The sequence below is a fragment of the Panthera pardus genome, unplaced genomic scaffold, assembly GCF_024362965.1.
Source record: "Panthera pardus isolate Hobbes unplaced genomic scaffold, ASM2436296v1 HiC_scaffold_7, whole genome shotgun sequence".
NCBI lineage: Eukaryota > Metazoa > Chordata > Mammalia > Carnivora > Felidae > Panthera > Panthera pardus.
Window position 1 is genome coordinate 73939141 of NW_026527002.1, and position 9906 is coordinate 73949046.

Below are 9906 nucleotides of genomic sequence, written 5' to 3' on the forward strand. Positions count from 1 at the left end.
TGCCAACAGAGTCTGGGGTTTCAAGGGTACTGATGGTTTCCTAACAATTGTAAGTGCCTGAGATTGTTCAGGGAGACTGTGTAGAGCAAGGTTTCTCAACCTTGGTACAGACAACATCCCAGACCAGAGAAGACTCTGTGGGGAGGGCTGCCTTGTGCATTGTGGGGTGTCTACCAGCACCCCGGCCTCTCCCTACTAGATGTCTGCAGCACCTGCCTCTCAGGGAGTAACAACCAAAAATACCTGTAGACATTGCCATTGGACACTGGGGGACAAAATCGCCCAGGTGGAGAACCATAGGTGTGGCCCCGGAAACACCACCATTCAAGGCCAGGGAGAGAAAAGGCTGAGACAGGCAGCCAAGGGGCAGGACAGAAACAGGAGAAAGAGGTTTTGCAGAAGCTAGGTGAAGAAGGTGTTTCAGAGAACAAACTGGAAAGCAGGAAAGGGCGGGGGGGTGCCAGGGGACCAGCCCAGACAATAGAGACGTGCCCCCAGGCTGTGTGCCCTCAGCGGGTGCCACCCTCCAGTGGTCCTGCCCCTCCCCGCAGTTCCGGGGGGGCAGAGCCTCTCCGGAGGGGCCTGGGCTGGCCGTGCTCTGTTCCTAGCAGGCCCAAGGCAATAGTCCCACCGCGGCCCCCAACCGGCAGAGCCACACAAGGGTCACGGGGGGAGGGGCAGTGGCTGGCTGCCCATTGTATGTGGCCCAGTGACCCCGTTCTGACCCAGGACGAGCAGAGCCCCTGCCTGCCAGTGGGCGACCCAGAAACCAAAGCCCTTTTATCCTCCTAGGCAAATCCGTCCCTCCGCCTCCCTCCTCCGTGCTCCCACCCCCAGCTCATCCCAGCCCTCCTCTCCTCTGTCCTTAGTTGCCTCTTCTTGTTTCTTCTGCCTTTCAAAGCTCCCCCTTCACTCATTCCTTCCTGCCTTCATCCATCCCCGTTCCCTGCACACCTGTTCACTTGGAGGGGCTGAGTGTCCGGCCCTGACCCCTCTCCATTTTTTTTTATCCCTCTTCTCCCCCCTCCTTCCCGTCCTCCCCACTGCAAACCAGCCTCCCTCCCCCGCCTTCCTTCTCTCCCCCTCCCCCGCTCCCCTGCCCTACCATCTGTCTTTCCTCCTCTCCCCCCTCTGCCCGGTCCTTTCTCTGTCTTCCTGCCTGTGGGCACGTGTGTTAGGGCGGGACTGGCTTCCTCTTTGAGGCTTCTCTTGTATATCTTGTTCCGTCTTTCTGTGGCACCTCTCTTTTGTCCTGCTCGCTTTTTCCTTGCCTCCCCCTCTAGCTTAGCCCATTTTTCCATTACTCGGAGAGTAAGTGAGCACTCACCATGTTCTAGATGCTGGGATGCACACATGGATAGAACCATCCAAGACTTGGTGTTTAGTTGACAGTCAAGAAACCACGTAAGCTCATGTTTACTGAGAGTCTACTAAGGGCCAGAGACAGCTTGTGGCTTTCATAGGTGCGGACCCATCTTTTCTGTCCACAGCCCTGGGAGGGAAATGCTAGCGTCAACCCCTCTTGCAAGTGGGGAGCCTGAGGCATGGAGGTGGGGTTAGCTTCTCGAAAGCTGCCCGACTGCTGAGTGGCCATGCTCATAGGTGAACCCAGGCAATTTGGCTCTGAAACCTGTGTGTCTCTTTAACCACTGTGCCCTCAGCATCACCCAGATTAGCTATTAGGCTCTAGGGGATAGACACTCCCTCTGACTTTCTCCAAATAAACTTGATCGCTGCAGGGGCAGGGATAGCACCTTGCAGGTGCCTGATATGCACTCAGTAAACAGGCCCTTTCCTTGGCACACCAGCCTTGGAAGGCAGGTGTTCTGTTCCAACGAGGACACCGAGACCCTGAGTGAGTTACCCGGAACCCTACAGCTTGGAGGTGGTCACGCAGGATTTGCACTCTGGTCCGCCTGTCTCTAAAGATGATCTTTCTTCCAGAGAGGCAGAGGAGCCCAGAGCAGATCCTCCTCTCCCTGGGGAGGGGTTAGGAGTTAACTTGCCCTTTCAGGAGTGGGGGGAGATAGCCCACCTCTTTCCTCTTGAAGCTTCAGGATCCTGGACCCTGTGGGCGCTGAGGGTGGGGCGGAGTGGCTGATGGCGTCTGGCGACTCACAGAGAGTCCGGTCCCTATATCCACAGCGGCCACGGGTGAGGTGGAGCCGTGGCACAGGAACTGCATAGCCTACACGAGCCCCTGGAGCCCTTGTTCCACCAGCTGCGGCCTGGGGGTCTCCACTCGTATCTCCAACGTCAACACCCGGTGCTGGCCTGAGCAGGAAAGCCGCCTCTGCACCCTGCGGCCCTGCGACGTGGACATCCGTCCACACATCAAGGTGAGTCCACCCTCCAGGGCGGGGTAGGCATCTTACAAGCCCAGCTTAAAGCCTGGCGCCTGCACTTCCTCGAGGGGGCCGTTTGGAAAATGGGAAGAGTTAAGCCCCCTTTGGAAGAGTTACATGGGATAATGTGTATCAGCGGTATTTCAGTCAACGAAAGCATTGTGGTGACCATATTCTCAGAGTCAGGGACACTCTGGAGAGAACTCAGAGGCCCTTGGAAGTGCTTTCCTGTGGAGGTGCTCAGGGACCCTCACTGACTGCCACTCACCCTGTGGTCCTGTCCCAGCCCACACCCAAGTGCACGGACATGACAGTCACACTGGGCAGTAGGAGAGCTCTAAAGAGGGCTCAGGACAGCTGGAGTCAGGAGTCAAATGCCCATTTGCTGCTGACTGCCCATGACTGTGGCCAATCTCTGCATCTCTGAGCCACAGGCTCCTCATCGGTAAGACTTGGGGTTGGTCTGACATCTCTTCCGGCGTTGAGAGGCTAAGATAATTAAAGGATGAGGATAGAGTGGGCCACAGTAGTTAGAAATGGGTCTGATTTATTTAACTCAAGGTCCCCTCACTTCTGTCTTGGGACTGGTCCCATGCCTTGGTGCCACATAAAAAGAAAAGGAAAAGGAAAAGGAAAAGAAAAAGGAAAAGGAAAGGAAAGGAAAGGAAAACTCAGCACTGACTCCATTTTTGGAGCACTGATGGCATCTCGGGGCTGCCCAAGAGAGGACTGCCCAGGGGACAAGAGAGCTCCACTTCCCCACGAGTCCTTCTTACTCCCTGTCCCCCACCCCGACTCCATTATCTCTGTGCCAGCCAACTGGATCTTTCCACCTCCTCCTTCTCCTTCTTCTTCCCTTCTCTCTTCCACTCCCTCTCTGATCAGTTACCTCTGCCATGCTGGCCTCCATATTCTTGGTGCCTGGTGCAGAGTAGGTACTCAGCAGATGTGGTTTAACTGAGAGCGTGAATGGAAGAGTTGTGAGCTGCAGGAAAGATGGGAACAAAGGCCCCAAGTTGGGTGAAGGCACCGTGCCTTTGAGGTAGAGGTGGGTCTACCATAAAGCCAACTCAAGTCCTTGCTGTTGCCTCTTGCTTCCCACCCAATTTTGGTTTTGTAATTATGAACCCAAGATGGCTCCTCGATCTGTATAAGCGTCAAGCCCTGCGTGGCCTGGACCTGCTCCGCCCCCGGTTCTGGCGTGGTGCCAACACGTGGGAGAGCCATTCGTTCAATGAATTTAGTGAGTGCCTACTGGGTACGGGGTGCGGAATTAGATTGTAGAGTCACAGTAAGGGCTCTGCTCTCAAGTGGCCCACTGCCCAGTGCGGAGATAGAGCTAGTTTTCCAGAATACACTCTGGTTGAGCAAGGAAGCTGCACGAGGAGGATGTGTGTGAGAGTCCGTGGGGAGAGGAGGAAGAACAGGTTAGGGGAAAGGGCAGCTCCCCGATCATGGAACCCCGTGATGGTTCTAGCACTCAGCAGCTGGGACACTTGGTAGACCGAGGGAGCTACGCAGACATCCTGCGTTGGCAAAACGGTGAGAGAGTCCTGGGCATGGGCAAGGTGGAAAGGTAGGAAAGAAGACCTTATAGGTTGCGAGGAGGAACCATGCATGCCAGGCAGGGCCCGGGGAGGCCTTCAGTTGCTTCTGCATAATATGTCTGGGTCTCGCCGTGTTTGGGGAGGTCCAACCTCGCTTGAAGATGCTGCAGACCTGAAAGAAAAGTGGAGGGTTCCTGCGTGGTGAGTGCGAAGGGAGAAATGAGGGCTTGGAGGGAGGACGGTGACTGTGCATCCTCTGAGCACCCCAACTGAAACCTCCTTTTCTGCAGGAAGGGAAGAAGTGTTTGGCCGTGTACCAGCCCGCGGCATCCATGAACTTCACCCTCGCCGGCTGCACCAGCACGCGTCCCTACCGGCCAAAGTACTGTGGGGTGTGCACAGACAGCAGGTGCTGCATACCCTACAAGTCCAAGACCATCGACGTCTCCTTCCAATGTCCCGACGGGCCTGGCTTCTCCCGCCAGGTCCTATGGATCAACGCTTGCTTCTGCAACCTGAGTTGTAGGAATCCCAACGATATCTTTGCCGACTTAGAATCCTACCCTGACTTCCCAGAAATTGCCAATTAGACGGGTACAAAACACGGGGCTCGGGCGTGGCCCAGTGTGTGCAAAGCAGCCAGCCCTCCGAGGCCCCCAGTTGAGCCTTCTTCGTCCACTTCCCGCTGACTTCTAACTATCCTGATCCAGACCGTCAGCCCCCTGTCCTGTTTCCAACCACCCGAACGACCCGTTCTGCTGCTGCTCGGGCCCAGACTCTGACTTCTCTCCTTGGCCGTGTTCTGCATACGCTCCAAAGTGACTGTCTCCAGCTCTTCTGGACAAAACCCAAGCCTGTCCAAGTCACTGGAAGTCCTGCTGGATCTTACCTGAGTTCCAAGGAACAGAATCAGCTAGGCATTTCACATCGCTCCTTCCCTTTCTAGATGCCAAACCACAAGACTCTTTGGGTCCGTTCAGAAGCACAGATGGGATCTAGGACAATGGGACAGTCTATTATGTGGGTCCTGCCACGTGGACGCTGATAGACAGCTCTGACCGTAGCACACCCAAGTGTCTCTGATTCCGAAGATTTGGGCTAAGTCTCTCGTCATCCCTGCACGGTAAAGGGTCCACACTGGTTCGTTTTGGTCAGAAATGCAATTTGATGACTTTCATTCTTATTCATGGGAAACGTCTCCAGTCAATACTCTAGGGTCAGAACAGGGTCAGCCAATTTTCAGAAGTGATGGACCCTGGCGTGAATCTGCTGCTGACCAGCAGGACACCGGGCAGCTGGCCAGCTCTTCTGGGCATCCAGACCCTCTCCCTGCTTCGGGGCTCCTGGGAGTTGGGGGAGCCCTCAGGATGGCCCCTCTGACCCCTGAGAGTGGCATCCCGGGACGTTGCTCTGCTCTTACGGGCCTTGGGAGACCCCGCTGAAGTCCGGGCCAGACCCGCCTAAAGTAACAGAGACAGCTACAGGCTGTATGTGGCTCAAACCACGAAGTGGATCCACTCTGCATCAGTCTGGGGCACAAGGACACCGCTCTTTCTGCTGCAGTGACCCTTCTCACAGACTTCGGGTCTGCTGACCCAAACCCCCAGTCCTGGTGTGAAGACAGGTTTACCAGTTGTCTAGAAACGGAAATATATTTAACAGGGACTAAATGCCAAAGTGGGTTGAAGCTTAAAAGGAACAGAAGATTGTTATGAATGGAAATGAGACTATTATTTATCTTGTTAGCAGAATATAAATATTTACTGTTGACTTTACGACCCGCGTCTCTGTCCTTACTTTTTTAGAGCTCCCGAGCGTGTCGAGCAGGAAAACATGTCAGAGTAACCGACTTCCTGCCCTTGTTTTTTCACTCTTTTCACTGCCTCTCTAGCTCCTTTCCCAAGAGAAGCGTATCTCGCTTTCAGGTAATGTAGGTGCCTGAGCATCCAAAAAAAAAAAAAAAAAAAATACGGGATGGACAAAACTCCATGAATCGGTCCTCCCCTCCTTCAGATCAGGAGCCAGCTCTCATCATGAATTTAAGAGATGGTTTTGTTTATCCAATGCTTCGGATGAGAGATGTGCGGGTTATTCCTGAGGGAATTCGGTGTTGGTGGGCCAGGGGTTCTGAAATAGGAAAAAAGGACTGGAAATATGCCTTCCTGACCATGACCTCCCCCACGCCTGGTCCATACAAGGCATACAGTGGTCCTCAATATATATTTGTGGAATAAAAGACACCATGTATGTGTTCCTACTTTTACTCAGAGGCTCTCTTCTTCCAAAGGTACAGATCTTATCAGCCAACTCTTATTTAAAGTGCCCTAGGAAGGAGACACTGGATATTTAAACAAATGTCTTTTTTTGTTGAAAAAGACATTTTGTGTGAAGAGCATTTACCCCAAGAATAAGCTCTTCTCTAAGCCTGTGTGGATCTACGTTGGATTTTCTCAGAGTGAAATTACCTGAGGTCTACAAATCACCAGGACCGGATGACGGCTAACCGCGTTTGAAATTCAGCAGAAATCCAAGAGCGAGGTTCTTCCTGACTCTGCATCCCAGTTTGGAAACATGAGCATAGCTTCCAAGATCCTAGGAAACCTGGATGGAGGAATCCGGGAGTGCCCTGGGGCCGAGTGGGCTGGGGTAACTCCGGTTATATTGGTTTTGAGAAATGGACGTGTCCTAGGCAGGCCCCCCTGGGAAAAGTCTCAGCTCCATGTTCTGAAGTCATGGGGAAGGAGATTTGGGACCAATGCAAGGAAAACCTTTCTAGCAGTCAGATTCGCTCGGCAGTGGTGTGACCGACCTCAATAAAAGTTAGGAATATTAGTCACAAAGAAAAAATGCCCCTTTTTTGAAGGCCTCCTTGGTGCCACCCACTTTGCTTAAATTATCTTACTAACATTCACGACGTTTGGAAGGAAGCTTCTCGTCCTCATGTCTATACGTGGAAAGTTTGAGACTCAAAGAGGCTGAGAAATCAGCCAAAACAAATTGGAGCCCAAATTCCAGCTTATTCCCCTCGGCCTGGCTCTTGGGGAAGCCTCCAGGAAGAGCACGAATGACCCCCAGAAGAGCGTCTCATTGGCGAGGCCATCCAGTAGACAAGACAGATGGTGTCTCCAGTCCTTTGTTACTCCGTGTTCTGGGATAAGGGGAAGGTACACGAAGGATTTGTTAGCCTTTGGTGAAGAAATTCACATTAGCGCCTCAAGTGAATTTCTCTGGTGTGCTTAGGTGGGGAGAGAGGAAACCTGTATTCTCAAACCACCACTTCTTGCTAAACCTTATTGTCAACACTTGGCAAGCACTTACTGAGTGCCAGGCCTGGGCTAGGTGCTTTCTTGCTGTATCTTTCTTAGTCCTCATAGCAAACCTATGAGACTTGGCGTTATAATCGTTTTCCGCTTCGGAGAGAAGACGCTGAGGCTCATAGATGTTACGTCCTCCGCTCAGTGTCTTACTAGCTAGGGAACCGCAGACCGGGACTGCCAACCAAGGTCAGTCTGACCCCTGAGCCATCTCTCCTGACCCCAAGCCCGGTGCGCATGCCCCCGAAATCAAAAGGTACCAAGAGGTGCTTTACTGACAACAGGGTTGTGTCTGGACAATGTTAATTTCAAGGTGATTCAGAGAGGGAGTCAAGCAAGTAGGTTTGAATGATACAGTTGTCTATAATCTCATTAACATTGTGCTGTGTGTACATAGAGATCATGGGGAAGCAACGAAACCCCTGACTATTCTATTGAATTAAGTCACTGCTTTTTAAAGACTTATCTTGCTGTAAAGCAACTGCAATAATAAGCCTGCAGAGCTTGGGACTCACGAGTGGTCAGAACGGTCAACTGTGTATCTGTGCACATATACGTGTACGTGTGTGTGTGTGTGTGTGTGTGTGTGTGTCTGTGTGTTTATATCTGTTTCCAAACTGTGACTTCATATTTAAGTATTCCTACCGCCATTTTTGCAAGTGACTAAAAAACAAATGAAGGAATGTTTTGGAATTTCCCAACAGAGGAAAAAAAGAGCACTTGGGCGATCTGTCATGTTTTACAACATTCCTCATTTTTCTCATGATTTGTGTAACGTGGAACATGTTTGTTCGACGTGAAGGATTTTCGGTGCGCAAATTCCCCGTTTATGCTTTTGTCCTTAAGGCAATAAATCATCAGCAAAATGACTTACCAGATCTTCTTGTGTGTGCAGTTATCATGCGTCACGGTGGAACATCGAGTTCATTCCACAGATGTGCAGATGGTGGAGACTAGGTCCCAGATATTTCACATACGGTCATAAAAATAGCTAGAAATTTGGAGACGGGCTTAGAAGTATGAATTCTGAAATTCACAAAAGACCAGCACTACAAGTATGTCCACGCTGGAAGGTAGCTCCGGAAATTTTACTGCTCATTCATTTATTCATTCATTCATTCATTCATTCACTCACGCACTCACTCACTCACTCACTCAATGCCTTTCTACATCTCCAGCTAGCACCTTGAGGGCAGGGACTATGATGGCATCCTCTGGGCCTAGCACGGGGTGTGGCACAGGGCAGGGACTGGGGAAGCAGGGGTTGGAGAATCGGATGTACAGAGATGGAGATTTCCAGTTGCCTTAGGAACCAGCGAGAGTAAAGAGGCGTGTGGGGGAGGTTGCACGGTAAAATGGAAACCGCTCTGGGGGCGCCTGGGTGGCTCAGTCGGTTGAGCGTTCAACTTCGGCTCGGGTCGTGATCTCACGGTTCGTGAGTTCGAGCCCCACTCTGCTGACAGCTCGGAGTCTGGAGCCTGCTTCAGATTCTGTGTGTGTGTGTGTGTCTCTCTCTCTCTCTGTTCTTCCCCCCATTCGCACTCTGTCTCTCTCTCTCAAAAATAAATAAAGATTAAAAACTTAAAAAAAAAAAAAAGGAAACCACCCTGACTTCGGGGGTCGAGTGGATCTTTGCACACTTCAGTCTTTCCTGGAATTCCTCACGTAATCCTTCTGCACCTCCGTCTCCTCAGCTCTGAGATGCAGAAAATGATGGGATGGGACCTGCCTTTGTGGCGGCGATGTTGTGATGTGGAAAATGCAAATGGCATTCGGGGTTCCAGGACTGAGCTTGGCGCGTGGTAAGCACTTAACGAAACCAGGTATTATTGGCAGATTTTCAGTTTCTTCAGGAACGGGGGGATAACCAGCAAAACGACAGCAAAAATTGGAGTCAGGGTATGTGCCTGTATACTTTTCACTTATTTAGATGGTTATTTCAGAGTAACAAATATAGAGAAAAGGTGTCACCAATGTTTGATTGAACGCTTTTTTATTTTAATCCTATGCTGCTTGATCCCCTAACTTTTCTTTTTATGTCTTCATTATGTGCTATAATTTGATTAAACACCCTGCTTTTTTAAAAAATTTTTTTAACGTTTATTTATTATTGAGACTCAGAGAGACACAGAGTGTGAGCAGGGGAGGGGCAGAGAGAGGGGGAGACACAGAATCTGAAGCAGGATCCAGGCCTCGAGCTGTCAGCACAGAGGCCGACGCGGGGCTCGAACTCACAAACTGTGAGATCATGACCTGAGCCGAAGTCGGCCGCTTAACCCACTGAGCCACCCAGGCGCCCCTAAACACCCTGCTTTTTTAAGGCAGGAAGGGTGCCATACTTTTCTGTCTCCCAAACCCGGGGCACTACATAGTACCTGCATAGCCACGTGAACAGATGTGCCTATGGCCGAGTACATGGGGTGAAAGACACTTTTGATGCCTTCTGGGGAGATCCCCCTCATTCACTAACCCCGAAACACATCATGCTATTATAATAGGGAAAGAATCAATGCCAAGAAAAGGATAATGGCCACGTGAATCCTTTCCCAGAGCACTTCTGTCCTGACGCATACCTTTTTCAAAATTGGAAGTTAGATCATGGAGTCCTATAGATGCCCCAGATTAAGAGAAATGTGTAGATTAGGGGAGACATTTCTGATGATATCAGGTGGGTGAAATTTCACGAAATGGGATGGAGGG

At 51.3% G+C, this 9906-nt stretch overlaps 1 protein-coding gene across 1 annotated transcript in view; it reads left to right on the forward strand.

Moving 5' to 3' along the window:
- Window positions 1-8075, forward strand: part of CCN4 (cellular communication network factor 4) — a 34369-nt gene extending 26294 nt beyond the window's left edge. Inside the window, exons 4-5 of the mRNA XM_019459802.2 lie at window positions 2146-2339; window positions 4183-8075. Coding sequence (XP_019315347.1) covers window positions 2146-2339; window positions 4183-4482 — 494 coding nt within the window. The 3' untranslated portion in view covers window positions 4483-8075. The remainder of the gene's footprint in view (window positions 1-2145; window positions 2340-4182) is intronic.
- The last annotated feature ends 1831 nt before the right edge of the window (window positions 8076-9906 follow it).